Here is a 23,115-nt window from a genome sequence, read left to right on the forward strand (position 1 = left end):
CCTCCTTTGATATTCACACCTTGTCAACTGTTGAGAATAGGCCACTTCCACCTTAATTGAATTGTCCTTGTTAGCACTGACCCCTCACTTGGTAAGGCAACTCCCATCTTTTCATGTGCTGTAATATTTATACTGATTACTGTATTTTTCATTCTATGCATCTGATGAAGTGGGTCTTAGCCCATGAAAGCTTATGCCCAAATAAATTTGTGAGTCTCTAAGGTGCCACAAGGACTCCTCGTTGTTTTTGCTGATACAGGCTAACACGGCTGCCACTCTAAAGTGTTAAAGGGACTTTTTGGAGAGAAGGAGGGGGGAGGGGGATGTGTTGTGAATGTTTTGTTCCTGGAAAAAACAGATCAAGATAGAAGAAGCAGTTGTGAATGTCTGAAGCAGTTGTACCCTTCCCAAAATTCCAGGGGATAAACCTTGAAGAAGCTAGACAGACATGCCTATAGTTTATCGTTTTAAGACCTTTCCCCTCAGATTCTAAATAAATACTTTTCTTTAAGAAGGCAGTCTGGTCACTGGATACTACTGATCTTTGCTTCCAGAGGAGCAAGTAATGAACATTACGAGATGACATCTCAAAGTCCCTTCCAGTCCTACACTTCTATAATTACTTCAGCAGCCCTGAGTTAATCAGTTAGCACTTGGGATCACAGCCTAGGTCTCAGTCTGAGAGTGGGAAGATCAAGAGATTCCACCCTGAGACAGCTTGATGTCTGAGACCTGAATGAAGCTGCACTTAAAGAGACCAGGAGGGGTCAGTGATGCAGTTACCCTGCGACAACTAAAACAAAGAAAACGTGGTTTTAAAAATAAATTCATTTTTAGAGTCCCCAATTTCCATCTCCCTTTCAGTACTTTTAACCATCAGGGAATGCATTTCAGATTCCTTTCTTACACTATTTTGGTGTTTGACATCAGAAACAGAATCCTGAACCCAGTATCTAATCAATTAAAAAAAGCTGCTACTAGACTGACTTATTTTTGGATGTTTATTTTAGTGAGTCTTCTGGTCAACTAGACCTATACTAGGCGAGAGTTTTGGTATTTCCTGGCTGGCAGCATAGAGGTAATGCCCTCACTCCCTGGGAAGGGAGCACAGCACTCTACTGGTCCTCACACAAGACTAAGGAATTCCAAAGGGAGACATCTTGTCATCCTAAGTAAAAGGGCTATTTGTATTTCATCCCAATATGTGAATACTTCCAAGAGTTGCATCACTATATTGCAATTAGACAGTGATATTCCAAGTGGCAGTTCCAGAGTTTAAAAATAGAAGGTTTTAAGCTGACAGAGGAAGTGATAAAAAGGAAGTGAAAACAACTAACTTTTAGCTGGGCAATTCTGGCATGAAGAAGTCAGACCAAAATATTTATACATCTTTTACATATAGACAGAGCACTGGTAGAGCTTTCCTTCTGGCTAGACGTTCCCTAGGCTGTTGTATTTGGAGCCCATCTCACAGGGCTCTGAGTGCTCTTTAAGACTCCTGAATCTGAACAGAGTCAAGGCACTGCCCCTGAATTGGGGTGTCTAGGCACACACTTGGAGCGCAACCTTGGTTTAGCACCCTCTATTGAGAACCGAGACAACATGGTCCAACTGCCTAGCGCCTTGGACTAGCGCTGACCTCTCAGGTTCCCCCATAGCTTCCACACTCTCTCCCAGAACTTCAGCTGTGTGGATGCACTGGGTTTGCAGTTTAACTCATCAGGGGCATGTGACAGTAAAAACAAACAAACAGACACAGGCTTTGCATTCAATTCTAAACACTATTTACTTTTTATTAAGCAGCATGAGAAATGCATATATCAAGACAAAAATAAACATTTATTTTCCCTGTCTCAGTTTCCTCACCACTCTGAAAAGTTCTTTGGGCTTGGGCAGACACCTCTGGGATGTCCAGGATCCTTCTCCTCAGAAATAAGGAGCCTCTTTCCCTCTCTAGTTCACCTAGCTTTCTCTGATCTCGGCTGGTCTCACAGTTAGCCTGGACTCCACTGCTACCAAACTAACTCTCTGTTCCTCTCTTCTACTCCAAGCTTCCTGTGTCTTGCTCTGTGCACCCCTTGAATGTGTGTGTTCCCCTCTAAAAACCTGTTTTTTCTGTTCTGCTGGTGATTTTCCACTCTCCACTTCTCTGCATAGAATCTTGGTCAAACTGGTTTCCCCACTCAGGTAACCCTCTTACTACTCCCATTATTCGGTCAAACCTTAACTGTTAAGGGTAATGGCTTTCCATTGCCCCATGTCTGGTAGTACATGCTATAGCCCACTCAGCAAATGATGGAATTCCTCTGTGGATGTGGAATCTGATACAACAATTCCACAACAATCAGAATTCAGGTAACATACATAAGGTTAGAACTGTGTCAGCTATTTTTAGTAAAAGTCTCAGACAGATCACAGGCAACAAACAAAAATTCACAGATGCCTGTGACCTGAGACTTTTACTAAAAATAATGGGTGGTGGGAGGCTGACTGAAGCGCAGATGCAGGGAAGATAGCCCAAGCCCTGCTGCGTGGGGAGTGGAGAGAAGTGTCCAGTACCCATTGCCGTGAAACCCAAGGAGAATCTGTGACTTCCATGAGAATCTTATAGTTAATCATACGTAGACAGATTCCTCAAACCGTCACGACCCAACAATAAATCCTTGAAGAGAGGTTCACACAGCAAATCTGACAAAGATACAAACATGAAACACCACTTCTCTCTGAATTTCTAGCCTACTATAACTAAGGGCATGTCTAAGACAAACAAGTCAATCTAGGTTACATTGATTTACAACCACCAGAGCAATTACTGAAGTGGCTGATGGTCGCACCACTCTCCTTCTCCCACTGGTGCATGTCCTCACCAAGAGTACTTCCACCAACTGAGGTGGGGCAACGTGGTGGGTTAAGAGTCAGGGCGCTTAGCTCCATATAGCTCCCTGCCAGGACTCCAGCAGCCTGCCCAGGTTCTCAGCTCCCCACTCCGGGGGGTGGGAAAAGAGGAGCTGCCCAGGACTCCTCACCTTTCTGAGCAGGGAGCCTCAGGGCAGCAGCCTGGCTGGGATCGGGGAAGCCATAGGCAGCCAGGATCTAGCTGCCTGGCTTTTCTGTCAATTTCATGGCTCCAACATGGCAGCTGTGAAATTGACAACAGCTAACAGCCAAAGTAAGTAACAGTACCCTGTTGCCTTAACTACATCAAGGCCTTGTCTACACTGTCTTTACAGCGCTGCAACTTTATTACTCAGGGGTGTGAAAAAACACCCCGCTACCCCCCAGTGCTGCAAGTTTCAGCGCTGTGAAGTGGCAGTGTAGACAGTGCACCAGCGGTGGGAGCCAGCTGTAGGGTGCCAGTGGTGGGAGCTACTCCCCTCCTGGAGGCAGTTTTTTTTTGCTTTTGTTTTTTAAAATAGTGCTGGGAGAGCGCTCTCCCATGCCTCTCGTGGAGGAGTTATGTAGATGTAGTAGGGCACTGACATTAGCAGGACAAGGCTGTAATGTGTACACTGACATAATTAGGTCGATGTAAGCCTAATTGTGTAGTGTAGACCAGGCCTAAAAGTAACAAGGAGACTGCTAAACTGGAATAGACAATTTTTTTTTTTTTTTTTTTTGGTATTTTCCAGTGTATGCATATAATTCTTTCTATAGAAAGTCTTCTGCTATTTTGTTACTGATCAGTTGTACTTTCTTCTTATGCAGTAGCTTGGTGGCGTTCCACAAGAGCTCGACCACTCTCCCTTGATGTTAATAAAGGTGTTGGCAAGAAGGAGACAGAAATATTCCCTTTTTTAAAAAAAAAAGATTTTTAAAAATAAAACAAATCCAGACACTATTTAAGAGCAAGCTATCAGAAACAGGATTTCTGGGAGCTTAAATTGATAACTTTGTTAGACACTTGTAACCCTTCTGCCTGTCAGAGTTGGCAGCAACAAGGGCCGGGTTCAGTATCTAGGGGTTCCATTCCAATAACACAATGCAAAACTGGCTCGAGCCCCCACCCAGCGACCTGGGACAAATACATACCACCCCCGCTGGGCGCCTTGTGGCATTATGTTGGGGAACCACCACCAACAGGATTCATAACACGACCCATGAGCAAAAAACCCACCCCAACCAAATTGGGGCATGTCCTTTCCCTTTGGTTCTTGAGTCCAGCAACCCAAAATCATCCGAAGTCTCTCTGTCCCTGGTCAGGGCAGCCCCAGAGTTTGAAAGTTCATCTGAGAGCTTTACCTCCCAACCTGGGTGGAGATTTGTGGGGGGGGGGAGGGAAGGTGGAGGTTTAAGGGCCACCTTACGTAGTCCAAAGCTGATGGCCCCACCTCTCCATGGGGCTCCGCTCTTCCAGCCGCCCCATGAGCTGCTCTAGGCATCCAACAAACCGCTCTGCTCCACAAGCTGCTCTGCTCACCATCCCGCAAATTGCTCTGCTCGCCGTCCCACAAACTGCTCCACAATGTATCTTCAGGCTCCCCCACTACCTAACACAACACTCAGTGATTTCAGCTTAGTAAGTTTAGCTCTTTTGTGATTTCAGCTTGTAGTAGGGGAGTCTCAGTGCTGGTGCACCATTAGCCCAAAGTGAGCTCAGCAGCCTGTAACTAGACTCCTAATGGAATCAAAATTAGCTCTAATATTCCACAGTGGAGAGAGGAGGATGTATGTAAGGCCCTCACCAAGGGGCCCATGCCACCAAGTATTAATACCTGTCCCCAGCCTCTCTCAATTCACAGTTTTGGAACCCATGTCCCTTGCCTAGCAAGTGCTACTTAGTTAATGGCGAGTCCCTCCATCATAACAAAAGGCCAAGTACAGTTCCACTGTCCTTGATTCCCATAATCAGGGTAATACCAATGTATTCTTCCTGCCCCAATAACAGAGACACTCGGGATCCCATAGCAGCCAAAGTGACCATTTGGGCAGCTATGGCCTCATTCTAGGCAGGGTGGGTGTGCCTATGCAAATGATATCGGCCCCTGAAGTTCTTTGCCACATCTCACCACCAGATGTCAAGGTGGAGCTCATCCTGACTCTGTTTACACACTAAAAATCATGGTCTTAATAAAAAAAAACACCTAGATTTATAGCTTATTACAACTGTCTGTAACTCATTAATCCCTCCTTTTTGTCCTATGAACAGGGATGTGAAAGTGACCTTCAATGGTCTAAGAATATGGGCTAACTACTTACACTAAACTGTTAAATTTTGTATTTAGCTGTGACAAGGAGTACCTTTCCCAGACCTGAAGAAGAGCTCTGTGCACCCTGAAAGCTCTCTCAACAAACAGAAGTTGGTCCAATAAAAAAATATTTCTTCATCCACCTTCTGATTTTAGTCTTTTTTTTTTTTTAAAATGTGTTGACAGTGGCACAAGGAAATGCTATTACCTTGAGTCTTTAAATATGTGAAAGGACTCTAGCAAGCTGCATGTTGTCAGCTGAAACATTTAATTTAAATGTAGTTATGAAATAGCACCATCTAGTGTTAATTTTTGGTTTTAATAGTATGAATGCCTATTGAAAGTTTAAAGCATCAACTAATATGCAACAAGTCATCAAAATGAAGTTCATAACCACTCACTGTTCCAGTTATAAGTGTTCCAGTTATAAACAATCATAACAAAAAAGACAGCTGGAAAAAGTCTTATCTTCTGCTCAGGTGAAAGGGATAAGTCAAAATTATTCCCCTCCCTGAACCAATCTCCCCTTCCCCCGCAGGGGAGTCAAACTCTTGCCTTGGAAAAGGCCAGATTGTGTTTTAAATTGTGGGCCAAGTCTACAAATGCAGGGACACACTAACCCTGAGCCACACCAGAACTCCCACCAGTGACAATGGGAGCTTTACACAAAGATCTGATGAAAAAAGCCTCCGTGTAGTAACTAAACTGTTAGTCATTATGAAACTGTTGCACTAAGCATCATACAGTGAAAACCTGATACAGGGCACCTTTACCACCACTTTTTCTGCCTTTTGTTGCCATTTGTGCATGCAATTACCTCGTTTGTTTGTATAACTGTGGTAACAGCACATGCTAATTAAAAACACCTTAACTTATCTGAAAAAGCCACACAACTTGGAAATCTGCTACTTAACACACCCCACTGAAATGAACAGAGTAGTTCTCACTGAACTGTTTGAGACTCAGGGCACATCTAAGCAACATCAACTATTGCGACACAACTATGGCGCTGCAGCTGTGCCACTCTACCGCTCCAGAGCGGACACTTCCTACAGCGACAGGAGTTTTTTCCATTTATGTAGGTAATCTGCCTCTCCGACAAGTGGTAGCTAGGTTGACCTAACTGGGTCACTGAGGGCATGCAAATTTTTCACACCTCTGAGCTATGCAGCTAAGTCGAACTAAGTTTTAGATCTAAACGAGGCCTGAGACAGCACTACACAGTCTTCCAGTTGTGAACTAATCTTTGCACGCCTAAGGGTTAGAATCTGTTTAAGGTTCTGAAGAACAATCATTTGTTTGAGTCAATCACGTATCCAGATATATACTTCAAGTGGGCTAGATCTAACCCTCTGTTGTGGCTTGGATGTGAGTAGTCAAAGCGACTACCGGTTAGGCAACTGAACCGTAAACATAAAAGCAGAATTCTTAGTTGTAAGTATGACTTCAAACATATTCAATTATATTTTTCTGTTTCTTCAGTGCCGGAACTAAGAACGTGGATCATTGTAACAAAACTTAGGGCATGGCTACACTGGAAACTTCAAAGCGCTGTCACAGGAACACTCCCGCTGCAACGCTTTGAAGTACAAGTGTGGTCGCGCGTGAGTGCTGGGAGAGAGTTCTCCCAGCACTCCTGGTAATCCACCTCCATGAGGGGATTAGCTCAAAGCGCTGTCTACACTAGCGATTTAAAGAGCTCAGACTTGCTGTGCTTGGGGTGGGTGATTTTTCACACTCTTGAGCCAGCAACTTAGAGCACTATAAAAAATGTAAGTGTAGCCAAGACCTAAATTAAAAGTATGACAGCATATAGGCTCAGAAACTGAGCTTTTACCTCACATTATAGGATCTTTATTCTCCCCTCAACACAAAAAAACCCCCACCCCCCAAAACACACCTTCAATGGGGAAGGAAAGTCATCTCCTCTATGGTTTAGTCTATACCAGAAAGTGTTTGTTGGAATAGCTATACTCGCAAACCTGCTTAGCATAGGCTTTTGCAAGTATAGCTTACTCCAGTTCCCCGAACAAAATAATTACACCCCTAACATTATTATACCAGCAAAAAGTTTCTAGTGTATACCTGGTCTAGGTCACTTTCAAATCCAGCAGAATTTTGAAGAGATCAAATGTTCTTACCATTGGATCTGTGGCATTCATCTATGATGGATATTAACCCACCACAGGAAGGGTGGGTTTAAAATCAGGGGGCTATAAGTACACCGTAGCTAGCAACAGGTGCAAAGCACCTTTCCCCACTATACATAGGGATGTGCACAGGTCTCCCTGCATCCATCCTAATTGCTTTCTTCTTTTGGAAACTTCCAACATCCAACAAGATCAAGGAAGAAATTAATAAAATGAAGACTTTATTCAAGGCAATTCAGAAACAGGTGGGACACAGTCCAGGTTCTGTTTAACTGCCCTGGGCAGTAAGAGGAAACCGAGGGAGGCCAAGGCCACTCCACTCTCACAGTGGAGCACAAGGAGGCACAGGACACAGCTGCAGCTCCCCTGAACACTGCTATGCAAAAGATTCTGAGTTGGGGGCGGGGGTGTGTGGAAAGGGAGCCAGGACACACATGAACCTACAATAGGATACACATACTCAATTTCTTAAAAAAAAAACCCACCACATCTGAAAGTGAAATTGGACCATTATGAGCTTCAACTTCCGTTAGTGTTTCCATAAGGCTACTGTTAACTATACATTTGCTTTTATACTAATTTCTATTAAGGAACTGAAATGTTACATAACTTTCAAGGGTGGTAGCCCTGGGTGTTGAGGCTCTCCAAACAGACACAGGACCTTTTCTTTAAGAAGGCAGAGTGAATGCCATGAACCACACAAGAAGTGCACCATTAGTCTGTAATGAACACCGCTAATTATTAAATAAATATGTTCACAAGAAAGCGGAATAATTACAAAGTATTGCTGAAATGGCAGCTTGGTACAGACAAGCTTAAGTGGGCACAGGAGTTCTACCTATTTTTTCCCAATTAGAAAATTCTAGTGGCACATTTTTAGAAATTGCTGCATGTATGCAACCAAAACACAACCAAAGTGAAGAGCCACAGTCCAAATTAAAATATAATACCATGATCTATTTTCACAGATCCTTCATATATAGAACCAAAACCCCTTTAATACAAAACAGAGTGCAACATAAGAATGATCCCACTGGATCAGACCAAAGGGCCATCTAGCTCAGTATCCTGTCATCCAACAGTGGCCAATCCCAGATGCTTCAGAGGGAATGAACAGAACAAGTAATCAAGTGATCCATTCCAACAACCATTCCCAGCTTCTGCCAAACAGAGGCTAGGGAAACCATTCCTCCTGATCCTGGCTAATAGCCATTGATGGTCCTATCCTCCATGAATTTATCTATTTCTTTTTTGAACCCTGTTCAGAGGCCCTCATTCAGGAAGGTGAAAATGGTACGTAAGCAGGAAACAGCTGAAATTGAAACTAGTGAAGAGACAAACATCAAGGTCAAGACTAAGACTTAAGTCAACCTTACAGTAATGTTACCATTCCAGAAAACATAATAATGTTCATTTAGCACGCAAAAATGTTTTAAAAAATTGTCTTTCCCATAAAAAGTGGGAGGCATCAATTTATTCAGTGACAAAGTCCTCGCAATGGGACATTATTTCTACGAAACCAAGCGATTGTCCGAGACGTTCTTTTATATGATGCATTTTGGTTTAGCAGCTTGATAGGTTTTCACTCTAATTAGACAGGTGTATTTGATTATTTTCAGAACAAATCTGCTCTGTTTTACTCAAAAAGTAGCTACTTCATTAAAAAGGCAGTTTAAAATTCATAAGGAAAAATATATTAGTTCATGGGGTGACACTACATCTGAGTTATAAGACTGGACCAACAGGGAAAAGGATGGGCCATCAAAACAGTGGTCAGAACTCTGCTAAAGGAAGAGATGGGAGCTGAGCTACACTGTATGCATCTGGGACTAAGGACCAGGAATTATTTTTATTTATTAAGCAGCAGGAACATTAATTCCATCACAGAATTCTAGTAAACAGATCAATGAAGATAAAATAATTAGAATTCTATCCCCATTATTCAGCCACCCATTTATTCTGTATTTCATAATACAATTTAACTAGCTGAAATGTACTGAAAATTATGAGTCATTTCAAAATTTGAAGAGCTGCCAATTTAGCTGGTATTTTTAAAACGGCTCCAGTTTTTCCTTTTTGGACACTCACTGATACCAATATCCAATCTGTTACTATTATTTACAATTTTAATCCACCTACTTCATTATCCAGAAAAGTAGCCTTATAGATAAGTGTGACTTCTTACAATGTTTCCCAAAAGAGCAATATTTCATTTACAGCCATGCCTTTTATATGCCAAACACTTTTCAAATGCTCAACGACAGCCCCAGCTCCAAGAAACTCACAATCAAAGGACAAATGAAAGCAGATACAGGAAAAGACAAAAATAGGTGATCTATACACAGTTAAGATTCCTGCTCTCAGTGACTTGAAGTGAGATTTACATGGCCCACACAGAAAAGCTCAAGAGGTTGCACTATGCAGTGGGAGGCCTCAAGGAAGAAGGTACAGAGGTGACCGTGCTAGAGGTTCACAAATGGTGGACAAGGCTGAGAATAGGAGCTGTGTGCAGGGAACAGATAGGAAGCTTGACTAGGGAGGGGAAGAGTTCTGTAAAGCTCTGAAGGTGGCAACAGGAAGCTTAAATTTGATGTGCTAGCAGATGAGAAGTCAGTGGAGAAATTCAAAGAGGAAAGTTACAGGATCCAGTTAACAGACAAGGAAGCAGAGCTTAGCAGCTGTATTTTGTACAAATGTGCGTATTTGAGATGCCAGAGAGAATGAACCACAGTAGCCAAGGTGAAAGAACAAGAGCCTGAATGGGAGATTTCATTGCGGGAATGGAAAGGACAGATGCTGGAGGTGTTGAGGGGCAGGATTTTGATAAGGCCTGGATATGTGGGGCAAAGGAAAAGGAGGAGTCAAACAATTTTGATATTTGGGACTGGGTGACAAGTTAAGATAGTAGTATTCTTGACAATCAGAGGGAAGATAAGGAATTCTGTTTTGTTAGTGTTAAAATGACAAGACATCAAGATGAGGGATTGGATGGAAATGTTACTGGTGAAGAGACAGATTTGTGACTCATCAGCATAGAAATGCATTGCCGCAGATGTGTTTTTTGCTAACTGCTCATTCCCATAGACCATTATGGGCTTTAAGTTGAAAAAGCTTTACATATTGTGCTACTGCATCAAAGGCAGCCTTGTTAGCAACCCTTAAAACTGAACAACTGGAGTTGGTGTCTGGCCATTCTTAGAAGGCCCCTGACTCTGGCATTCTCCTTTGACTAAAAAAGGCCAGAATCTGCAGAGCTAGAGAGCACACTACAGGTCTATCTATTCTCACAACTGTTATGAGGGAGCTGACTTTTCATCTATGAGTTTTCAGATCTAATTTAAGGGATCGACAGACTGTCAGTATGGTGTATGCTTACCGAAAGGATGTATGTGTGCTTAGTGACAAGTGACAGGAGCATTATCATCATTTTAAAAAGAAAAAGAAAAGGAGTACTTGTGGCACCCGAAAGCTTATGCTCAAATAAATTGGTTAGTCTCTAAGGTGCAAAAGTACTCCTTTTCTTTTTGCGAACACAGACTAACACGGCTGTTACTCTGAAACCTTTAAAAATAAGATAAGCTGCTGGAAGATACACTAGATAAGGGTCTAAAAACTACTCTGCCCAAAATCCTGAATCTACTAGACAGTCCTGGAATAGGGCCAAAAACATCTGCTAGACCAAATGACAACCATAGGTCATATGGTTCATGAACTGCCAGAGTGAGGAACAAATGCTTTATACCAGTGGAAAACTGGGAATCAGTTATTTTGCCTCTGTTAAGAAAGTCAATTTTTTTAAAAAAAACCTTCAGTTTTTTGTCAAAATTGTTTTTAGAGAAGAGAGTTAAATTTGGCTATATGAAAAGACTAGACAATACATTAGAGATTAATATTTTATTCTATTTGTAGGATGTATTCTATTCTAAAAAGAATGTAAGAAACAGTTGACATTATTGATAGTCTGGATTGATAAATAAAACCATGGAAAGATTTATCAAATAGTTTAGAAGGCAGAGTGGCAGAGTAATACTTGCAACTCATATGCTTTCTACCCAAGCAATCAAAAAAGGTAGATATCATCCCCCTTTTTTATGGATGGAAACACTGATCAGCAACATTAACTTGCTTGCACAAGACTACAATGTGAGCAAGTATTAGAGCCTGCAAAGGAACCTAGGTCTGCTGTCTCCCACTTTCTTGTCACTAAACCACATTGCCTCACAACCTTGTGTCCATAGTTGTGCCTTTGGGAACTTCCAATTGAGTCTCTAAATATTTTCACTTTTCATACATATATGGAAGTTGATCCTGCAGATCTTAACACATAAAGAGTTCAAATCTCCCTCAGTTACAAAGCTGTAATGACCAGTAGGTCAATGTGTTATAGGCATTAACTGAGGGCAGTAATAGAACCCAAGAATAACCCTGGCACTTGGGTCTCCACTATCTTGCAAACTCTGTAGTTATTTACACATGTGCAAAGTAAGCATAAGGTGAGTGTAACACTACAGTTCATTTCATGCTCACTTTGCACATATACACAATGGCTAAATATCATAAAGCATCTGACAGGTTAACAGTCCTCACGGTCATGAAAATGTAATTGGATTGCCTGCTATTCCCTGGGATACAGCAACAGTACGGTTCATTCTAAAAATATTAGAACAGGTAATTTAGCTATCCTACCTCCAAGAACTAGACTTTTTTTTAAGTGCAAGGTAATATGCTTGTCCCATTTTGTACCCGAACCCTCCACTCCCCATTTTCAACAGCTGCTATCTTTCATTTCCCATTATTGCTCCACTGCTTCCTTACCTGTAGCTACCTGACCTGTAGCTGCTTCGGTGTTGCTAACATTAATTATAACTATGTTGGCAGCTAAATCAGTACAATCACTGACAAGTACCACCCCTGCATGTGATGTACACATCTCTTTCATAGAAGTAGCCTGCAAACTCTTTAAAGGAGACACCTGCAGTTGGTTCAAGTATGAAAAGAGCACACGATAAGCCATCATACTTTATTGATTAGGAAACCTTACAAGCCACACAGAACAAATTGTTCTGCCCCACTGTTAATGGTAGAGTTTACCAAAATTTTACTTGTTCATATCTTCAAAGTCATTTCATGGCTTCAACTGAAATAGGTGAAAAAAGTTAAAACTATTGGATTCTTCTGAAAAGTCAGGTGAAAGAGGCTTTAAAAAAAAACCTCAACTTTTATTTGAAGTTAATGGGAGTTGCAGGTACTCAGCACCTCTGGTTCTGAGTCACATTGGTTTTCTGTGAAAAAACTGTGCACTATTCCCAAGGGCTAGAAGCAACATAAAGGTGTTAATGTCAACAATAAAAAAAAAGAAAAGAAAAAAAAGCTAAAAACTCACTCACTGTCTTCTGTGGGGAGGACCTGCAGGGAATAAATCCATTCTATTATATCATCTTTGTTCACCACATCTAAGGAATCCAACATATCCAGACCAGAGAGTGCGAAAAATGCAATTGTCAACCTAAAAGAAAAAGATACGACTTTCACTTCCCACCATAAATTTCACACTGGAGGTTAACAAAATTTAATACAAAAAATGAAAAAAAAAATAAACCTCAACTTTCTGATCTTGAGGAGTGAGACGCATTAAGTACAGTATAGCTTCTACATAAGGAACTTTACCTGCAACAGTGTTTTAAAATTTACTTATTTCTATACTCTTGAATGAGGCTCTTCATTACATGAATCACATTTCCTTTGGTATGATTAATGAAGTGCCATATATTTAAGTATTTGCACTGGAAAGAAAAGTGAATCAAACATACTAGCTTGCTAGTGGCAAGCCAAGCCTCTGAGGACATGTCTCCGCTGCAATGACACCCGCAACTCAGGTTGACCTGGGTCTCTGCCAACTGACTCGGGCTTGCAGGGCTCGGGTTAAGGAGCTGTTTAATTGCAGTGTAGATGTTTGGTCTCAGGCTGCAGCCCAAGCTCTGGGACCCTCCAGCTTCCCAGCATCCTAGAGCCCAGGCTCAAGCATGAGCCTAAACAGGTCTACACAGCAATTAAACAGCCCCTTAGCCTGAGCCAGCTGGCATGGGCCAGCCATGGGGTTTTTAATTGCAGTTTAGACATACCTTTAGAGCAGCGGTGTCCAATAGAAATTTGATGCTAGCCACACTTGTGGTTTTGAGTTTTTCTTATTAGCCATAATTCAATAGCCCATTAGCCACATGTGGCTAGTGGTGAAGGTATTGGACACTGTTGCCTTAGAGGCTTGTCACAAGCACATAGACTGAGAATTGTTAAGGACAGCTAATGGACATTAGGGTAAGAGGAATGGAAGGAACACAAATCAAACAAAACCATTATTCAAAAAGGTTCCTGGGAATAAGGAGGTAGAAATGAGACAAGAATGTAATGGGTACTCTTTTACCTCAAGTACAAAGCCAGCCCCTGTGAACACGCACATATATATTCTTTCTAAAGCCGCAGGAGTTTTGGTAACAGAGCATAGCAGTGTCACACTCATATTTCTGAGCTGTGCTCAGACAAGACTTTCTTCCGTGTAATATCTTAGATGGTCACATTGCTAAAACGTGCCTTTTCTCAAAGAGTGCCGCATGTGACAGTACTGTATCTTTGCTCGTCATGAAATATCAAGCACGGAATACCATACATCCACATTAGTACAAATACATAAGATGTCTGAGGTAAATCAAGCGAAAGCTAATTTGGGAACAATGATGATTCTATGGTAGTGTCAAAAACACATCCAAATATAGAGCTATAACAGCAGGCTGCCCACCGAAAACTCTTCCATGGAGCCAAATGGCCTTTTTAATTAGAGAGCTGCAAAGTTCTTTGAGCAGCACAAGATTAACCCTTCAAGGCTTCTTACAGTGGTACCTTCAGATGATTATATCTGTGCCACCACTCTAGTCTTTGTGAACAGTATCACAGCAAAAACATTTTGAGTCAACAAAATGGAAAGCTGATCTATAGACTTCATTTACAGCATCCCATTTTGGCACAAACATCAAATTGGCAATATTATGAAATAGTGTGTGATGGTTGTTTCACCTGCCACTTCAGGTACTGCATAAATTTCAATTTATAGTCAAGTGTCAAACATATATTTGACACATTTGCCTCCACACTGAAATCTATGAAGTCAGGAGGCTCGTACAAATGAAGGGGTCCAACAGATGTACTGATTTGGAGTCCCCTGCTTTCTTTTTCTTTTTTTAAAAATCAAGCCTCAGTCTGAAGTTAGAGAAAAAGGTCCATACTGATTACCAAAAGACTCAGAACTCCTGGTCCTCAGGTATGGACAGAGGATATATTTTTCAAGTACAATTCAAAAACCTTTTTAAAATGACTATTTGAGATGTTGAACAAGCAACACAGGAAAAGTACCATGATGTATCACAAACTTCAAGTAGACTTGACTCAAGGGACAGAAGATCTTATGGTCTTCTCCTTGTAAAAGAGCTCTGCAAGCACTTACAGCACTGAGTGTGATGGTAAGAATTACATTACTAAACTATCACTAAAGTTACCATTGCTATTGCAGCACAGAATAGCTAGAGAGAATTAGATATTCTCTCCATTTATTCTAGTTGTTCAGGATACCGCTGCTTTTAATTAAGTTGAAAATTTAAACCTGAAAATACCAATAAACCCCAAAAGTTGGTAGAATACCTAAAAATATGTTACAAACTGATAATAAGTTAAATCAGTTGAAGTTATTTCAACATCATGCCCCAGCACTCGCTTAATCAAAAATATTGCGGACAGACTCCATGCAAGTTTCAACACAACTCCGCTAATACACCCCAAACATGGTTTACCAAACCTTGCTATTTTAGATGCCCAACTGTGCAATGTTTTGGTGACATCAATAAATGTCTAGTGAGCACTAGCTTTAAGAGCTTCAAACTCATTTTCACTTTTGACCTGCACTGGTATTTCAATGCAGAGATCAAAGACTACTTCACTAATCTATTGCACAATTTATATAATTAATGAAATGTATGGTAGGAAGGGAGAAAAAGGACAATGTCTAAATCTGTCTTCCAGATAGTTGCAAATACTGGGAAATTCAAGTGTAAAAGTATAACTAGGCAGGCCAAAAAAAGAATTTGAAGAACTAACAAAAGATTAAAAAAAAAGTTACTGTTAGTTAAGTACATCAGAAGCAGGAAACCTGCCAATTAGTGGGGCCACTGGATGACTGAGGTGCTAAAAAGAGCATTAAAGGAAGATAAGGCCATTGAGGAGAAGCTAAATGAATTTTTGCATCAGCCTTCACTGCAGAGGATGTGTGAGGGAGATTCCTACACCTGAGCCATTCTTTTTAGTGAACAAATCTGTGGAACTGTCCCAGATTGAGATGACAAAAGAAGAGGTTTTAGATCAATCTGATAAATTAAATAGTAATAAATCACCAGCACCAGATGGTATTCACCCACAAGTTCTGAAGGAACTCAAAAATGAAAATCGCAGCACAACTGCCTATAGTATGTAACCTATCATTTAAATTAGCTTCTGTTCCAGATGTCTGGAGGATGGCTAATGTGACACCAATTTTTTAAAAAGGGTTCCGAGGCAACCCTGGCAATTAAAGGCCGGTAACCCTAACTTCAGTAGCAGGCAAACGGGTTGAAACTATAGTAAAGAACAGAATTATTAGACACATCGATGAACACGATTTGTTGGGGGGGGGGGGGAAGAGTCAACACAGCTTTTGTAAAGGGAAATCATGACTCACCAAACCACCATAATTCTCTGAGACAGTCAAACAAATATGTGGACAAGGGTGATCCAATGCATATAGTGCACAAGCCTTTGAGAAGATCCCTCACCAAAGCCTCTTAAGCAAACTAAGCAATCACGGGATAAGAGGGCAGGTCCTCTCATGGATCAGTAACTGGTTAAAAGACAGGAAAAACAAAGGGTATGTTTTCAGAATGGAGAGAGGTAAACAGTGGTGTCCCCCAGGAATCTGTACTGGGACCAGTGCTGTTCAACATACTCAAATGATCTAGAAAAAGGGATAAAGAGTGAGGTGATAAAGTTTGCACTCTTTACAAAATTACTCAAGATAGTACAAAGCAGTCTGTGAAGGGTTACAAAGGGATCTCACAAAACTGGGCGATGGGGTGACCAAATGGCAAATGAAACTCAATGTTGATAAATGCAAAGTAATTCTTATAGGAAAACATAATACCACCTTTACACACAAAATGATGGGGTATAAATTAGCCGTTACAACTCAAGAAAGAGATCCTGGAGTCATCATAGATAGTTTTCTGAAAACATCCACTCAATGTGCAGCAGCAGTCCAAAAAAGCTAACAATGTTAGAAATATCTATCCCTTTCCTCATGTTTATGACAGTGAGTATAATAACGCCACTAGATAAATCCATGGTACGCCCACACCTTGAATACTGCGTGCAGTTCCTGTCCCCCATCTCAAAAAAGATGTTGGAAATGGAAAAGGTACAGAGAAAAGCAACAAAAAATGATTAGGGGTATGGAACAGTTTCTATATAAGGAAAGATTAAAAAGACTGGAACTATTCAGCTTGGAAAAGAGACGACTAAGGGGAGATATGATAGAGGTCTATAAAATCATGAATGGTGTGGAGAAATTGAATAAGGAAGTGGTATTTACCCCTTTCACGTAACACAAAAACAAAAGATCACACAATGAAATTAATAGCAGCTTTAAAATGAACAAAAGGAACTACTTCACACAACGCACAGGTCAATCTGTGGAACTCATTGCTAGGGGATGTTGTGAAGATCAAAAGTATAGTGGTCAAAAAAGAATTATGCAAGTTCATGGAGGATAGGTCCATCAAAGGCTATTAGCCAAGACAGTCCAGGATGCAACCCCATGCTCTGGGTGTCCCTAAGCACCTGACTGCCAGATCCTGGGACTGGACAAAAGGGAATAATTGCCTTGTCCTGTTCATTCCCTCTGAAGCATCTGGCATTGACCACCGTTGGAAGACAGAATACTGGGCTACATGAACCACTGTTCTGACCCAGTATGGTCTTTCGTATGTTCTTATGAAATACAACGTAAGGAATAAACCACCCTATATGGGCCCCAAAGTGATAGATGTGACTTATTATGTCTGTTCCATCTCTAGGTAGGACTTCATGAATATTTCACCCTTTTGTCACGTACCCATAGATCACTGTATGTCTTGGATTAAAAAATGAAATAAAAATTCTCTTATCTGCTCTCAAGCTCCCACAGGCATTTTACCTTCCTGTCTTTTCCCTCCTATTTGTTTATTTGGGGTTTTCCCTATGAGCAGAAGTTCTGTGGATCTTCTTTGCTGCCAGAGTGGGTAAACTTTAAAAGTTTTTTTAAAAATAAACTTGTTTTAAATTTATGATAAATTATGTTACAGTCTAAACTTGCTTGTTCACATCATTTAAATAAAATAAAAACTAATATGCTGAAACTCAACCTTTATGAGTTAATGGCTGCTTTTTATATTCAGAGTCAGGGAGAAACACCTTTAACTTCTGACACTAAGCCTTATAAATAGCACAGTATGTCACCTACTACATTAAACAGTTAAATAATTTCCACTCTTTATAATGGAGTGAATGATAGTATTTACCCTTCCCCCACACCCAAAATATCAGTACTTTCAGCCAGTACAGAACAACTTTTGCCTTCTTTATTTTTGATATCAGGTTAGCAAAATGCTTGAAGCCATTCATCAAAGTAACCTAGAATTGTTCAGAGTGTAATTTCTAATGTGGATTTAAACAATTAAAGTAGGGGGGAAAATCTAATAATTTTAATTAACTCAGTTAATACAAAAGTTAAAAATCTTGGCTTTGGGCATTTTAAATAGGATTCCAATTTCCATCCAAATGCAGCTTGGAATTAGTCATGATCAAAAAGTTAGGTATCTAGTAAATAAGAAATACATCATCCACCAGTTTCCACCATAGTACTTAATTTCTGCATTTTGTACCTGAATAATGTACATTGAGCTCTCCAGTTACTTTAACAGATGTACAAGTATAGTGCATTCTCCTGGTTAGCAAAAAGAATGATCAAAACTAGGGCAATGACTATATTCAGTTGTAAATATAACTGACATCTTAATGGCTACATCAACCAATGAGATTTCATTTTCTCAAGATTCAAAGTACACGTGGAAAACAAAACTCAGATTATAATTTAAATTATTGCTTTAAAACAAGTGACTTAATTAATCCAACCTGCATGCCTGCTGACCTTAAGTACACACAGCAGGGAGGAGCTCCTTCCAGTGTGAGGAGAACAGCCACAAGGACTGGAAGGATCACCTACTTACCTTTCTCTTAGCTACTTTTGTCCCAGATGGCCTTAGGAGGATATAAACTGCAGCCCTGACTACACTAGTATTTGCAAATGCTCTCACATCGCTGCTCTAACACTCGTAGGAATACTAGTTTAGAAAGAGCAATAGTATTTTAGCACAGTGACATCCAAACTTTCATGATCAGAAAACATTTTGGTAGGAACAGGTATGCCCTACGTACACCCCCCTCCCGCCCGCGATTACTACCAGCAGGGCAGCTGCACTGGCGATCGTGCAACGGCGGCCGTTTTCCCACCACAGGCTGGCGCGGCCACCCGCAGGAGGGAAAGAGCAGCTCAACGCACGCTACCCAGAGCCCCCGCACGAGCTGTCCCTGAGCAGCAGGAGCTGCGAACCGCCTGTCCGGTACCCGCGCGCTAACGGGATCAGGTGCGAGCGGCTGCGCTGAGGCCTGCCCGGAAGCTGGACGCGTGGAAACTAGATCCAGAGACTGTGTCACAGACCAGACCCCAGCGCTAGGGCCTCAGAGTGGCCGAGACGCGAGCGGGCCGGACCCCCCGTCCGCGAGTCGGCTACGACCAGAATCCGACCTGGAGGCGCCTCGATGTGACGGGCCCTAGGACAGCTCCAACGGCCCCCCCCCTCAGCCCCGCACGCACTCCCCCCACTTTGCGGCCCTCTCCCCCCAGCGCCTTCCCAACCGGGCCGGTACCTGCTAGTCTCCAGGGACGAGTATCTCTCGGGCAGGATCTGCAGGCAGCGCTGGAAGAAGCGCACGTGCCGCTCCTTCAGGAAATCCAACCGCTCCTCATCCCCAATGCCCGGATCCTCCTCTGGCGCCGCCATCTTATCCGCCCTCCCCACCCTGGCAGCCACCCGGCGCGCACAATCTGCGTCACCAGCCACATCCGGCGCGAGCAACGCGCGATGGCTCACGTGATCTCGAGGGTAACGTGGTCTTCGTGACTCAAGGACGCAACACTGACGGCCCGGGCCGCAAGCTGGCTAGCTGGTTTTTGGAGGCGTGGCCAGAACGTGACTTGCCACGTGCCTGCCCGCTGTGGTCCATTCAGGCGCCCAAGCGAAGTAGAGCCACTTCTCCTGTGATCACTGCGCGGTGGAATGAATTATGGGAGCATCACCCTACGATTATCATAGAATCATAGAATATCAGGGTTGGAAGGGACCTCAGGAGGTCATCTAGTCCAACCCCCTGCTCAAAGCAGGACCAATCCCCAATTTTTGCCCCAGATCCCAAATGGCCCCCTCAAGGATTGAACTCACAACCCTGGGTTTAGCAGGCCAATGCTCAAACCCCTGAGCTACTAATAGTGATAGCACTCTGGTTTGTTCATAGTTTGTAGACCAATCCATTAAATAGAGTGTATTTCCAAATCATTTTTTAACTTTTATTGGTGTGATTCGTAGACTACCCAATAAATGATGTTTGAAAGTTTCTTTATAACCAAGGACATCACCAACTGATGTTTTCACAGATTCAAATTTGCCTCAACTAATGTAGTGGCATTAATATTTCCCTTTAAATAATGTCTAAGTAGTAAATATATAGTAGTAGTAAATATACAGTGAGATGGAGCATAAGCATAGCCCACAACCTTCATCCTGTCTCTGTTCCATTCTCTCATCCTTTTAGAGAAGTCTTCCTTTCTCTTTCCTCATTCTCAGGTTCCCTGTTCAAACCTTCCCTCTTCCCATTCTCCTGTCCTTGCTTCCTATTCACTCCTCCCCACTTCTCAAGGTGAAGAGCCCACTGCTAAACTCCAATTGCCTTCTGCCAAACTCCATCTTCTTTCCCTCCTACTCCCCAATCCAATCATCGTAAGTCAAATCATGTGAATTTAAAAAATTTCTTACACAACAGTGTACACAAGATAAATGCCCTCGGATGCTGTTTTTCAAGCTTTTCTTCTTTTCAGAATATTGAAAATAAGATTCTCACCACAAAAGGAGAACTGTACACTAAGTCCCTGAACTAGTCTGAAAAACTGCTGTTGTGCATGTAACTGTAGATGATGCATCTGATTTGATGACATAGTATCTGCTACATCTGAGCACAGACACTGTAGTATCAGTGGTAAGCCCATAATCATTTATCCCTCTCCAGTGAAATAAACCAAATGAAAAGTCAGGGTTGAAAGTGGCACACAGGAAGCCCAGCAGAGATATTTATGACGTGCCTCTCTCTAGTCTCTAGGGAGGGTACTTGTTTCATTCCTCAGTCTTGCAGTCTGTGGTAACATTATATTCTGCCTAATTAATTAAGGTTAACATTAAGTGCTCAAAGAAAGGCAACTTCCTTCTCTCAGGTGTTCATGTTGTTGAGCTATTTCTACATTGATTTTATGCTATTGACCAACCTGTTTTCACTGCTGTTATTAAAGAAATCCTGGCAGTTTAGCACCTTTTTTTCTGCCCTACAAAGTATGCCATACCATCTCGTCTAATTTTAGAGATATAGGTTCCAACCTCTGTCCTTTTGCAAGCAGACATATCAGTGGCATTGTAACTGAATTTTCTTCTCATCTGAGTACAGAATTTTAATCAAACACTTATCATATATACCTTTAGTGATCCATTGTTTCCATGTGCCCTCTAGCAAAGGTTGGAACTTTTTAATATATTTATGGAATATAGCAGACCGTATTCAGAGTCAAATACCAAATATTCCTATGATGCACTGACTATCTCGGGCATGGCAGACTTAAAACACCTTCCAACACATATAGCTTACTTATTTTAATGGAAGAATTGCCCTTTTCTGTCCTAATATATTGGACCATTTGATATATTTAACTGCATTTGCAAACACTCCATCAAATACACACATTCTCATGTTAACCTTAAAGTGCAGTTGCATGGAGAACAAAAATGGAAGATGTACACAACCAGTATGCAGCAAATATACTCATTTTAAAGAAAAGTGCCCACGAAGAATACTCATGTTTAGCCACAATAGAAGGTGTAACAAAAAACAAAAGGTAATTTGAATAATACTGTCAACTTCACAAGTTACCAAAAATGTATTTGTTTTGAGTTTCTCTCTACAGTGGAAAGAAATTCTCAACTGTGTAATTTAGAATAACCAATATGAGATGACTTTGTAGATCTACACCTACTCTTGCAGGACAGGACTGTTCCCCAGAGTACATTTCTCAAACTGGGGGTCACAAGGTTATTACATGGGGGGGGGGTCTCGAGCCGTCAGCTTCCACCCCAAACCCCACTTCACCTCCAGCATTAAAAAAATATATATTTAACACTATTATAAAAGTGTTTTTAATTCATAAGGGGAGGGGGGGTGCACTCAGAGGCTTGCAGTGTGAAAGGTGTCACCAGTACAAAAGTTTGAGAACCACTGTTTTAGAAGGCTGTTTAGAATTAATTTATATTTTCCATCGCTCTATTGCTCCTGTGAATAACACATTACGAATCAGGCCTTAGCATTATGAAAATTCCAGCTTCTAGTACCAATACTTTGAGAAATTTAGAATAAATGGCCTGATTCTCCAGCATAAACATCGCCTAAACCCACCAGATCTAGTAAGATGATTTCCTCTGCACAGATCCTCAAGCGGCATAGAGCCAACACAGTAATTTAAATAGCACCTTCTTCCTAACTACTGGCAAAGGGGGAATGGCTGAACCATGTGATATCTGCCATAACAGCTCATTGGGGCCACTCATGGCCAGTGTAATTTACACCATGGACTGGTCCAATGCCCAGAATGAAGACAGCAGACAGGTAGTTTTTACATCCTGTAGGAGGAATATAGGTCCATGTTAGAACTGGGTGAACTCTGGTTTTAAACAGTGTGGATTTTGATGCGAGTCAGGCCCAAAGCATGTGACCAAAAAGAATGAGTTCATGAGAATGAAGGGTTGTTTGTGTCAAACTTGTAGTGATCCTGGAAATAATAGTATTATCTTATTTAAAGTTTGGGCTAAGCAATAGCAATAAAGAGAAAATGTTAACTGGGCACCAGGTGCAGTAAATAATTGGTTAGAAATGCAGAGTCCAGTAGCTACAGAAAAATAGGGCAAAGTGAGATAAGGGGAAAAAGCTTGAAGAAAGAAGAATATAGCCCCAAACTGCTTGAGTTAATTTTAGCTAAGCTCCAATAATAGCAGTGACATCATTTGTTTGCAATAGCATGTAAAAAGCAAGGTTTTCTTAGAGACTAACCAATTTATTTGAGCATGAGCTTTCGTGAGCTACAGCTCACTTCAGCGGATGCATCCTGTAGCTCACGAAAGCTCATGCTCAAATAAATTGGTTAGTCTCTAAGGTGCCACAAGTACTCCTTTTCTTTTTGCGAATACAGACTAACACGGCTGTTACTCTGAAAAATGGATCAAATATAGTACTAATGTACATTTTCTATTGGCAATAGTTTTCCTTAATTTTTGTTACTTTATAAATACCAACTCTGA

General features: G+C 41.5%; 1 protein-coding gene across 1 annotated transcript in view; it reads right to left on the reverse strand.

Moving 5' to 3' along the window:
- The window catches only part of PGGT1B (protein geranylgeranyltransferase type I subunit beta), a 67,003-nt gene extending 47,453 nt beyond the window's left edge, over positions 1–19,550 (reverse strand). The window contains exons 1-2 of the mRNA XM_084629050.1: positions 19,376–19,550; positions 12,724–12,842 (exon numbers count right to left, since the gene is read on the reverse strand). Of these exons, the coding sequence (XP_084485176.1) occupies positions 12,724–12,842; positions 19,376–19,509 (253 nt within the window). The 5' untranslated portion in view covers positions 19,510–19,550. The remainder of the gene's footprint in view (positions 1–12,723; positions 12,843–19,375) is intronic.
- Between the last annotated feature and the right edge of the window lie 3,565 nt (positions 19,551–23,115).

The sequence above is a fragment of the Lepidochelys olivacea genome (assembly GCF_965140295.1).
Source record: "Lepidochelys olivacea isolate rLepOli2 genome assembly, chromosome: 5".
NCBI classification, from domain to species: Eukaryota; Metazoa; Chordata; order Testudines; family Cheloniidae; genus Lepidochelys; species Lepidochelys olivacea.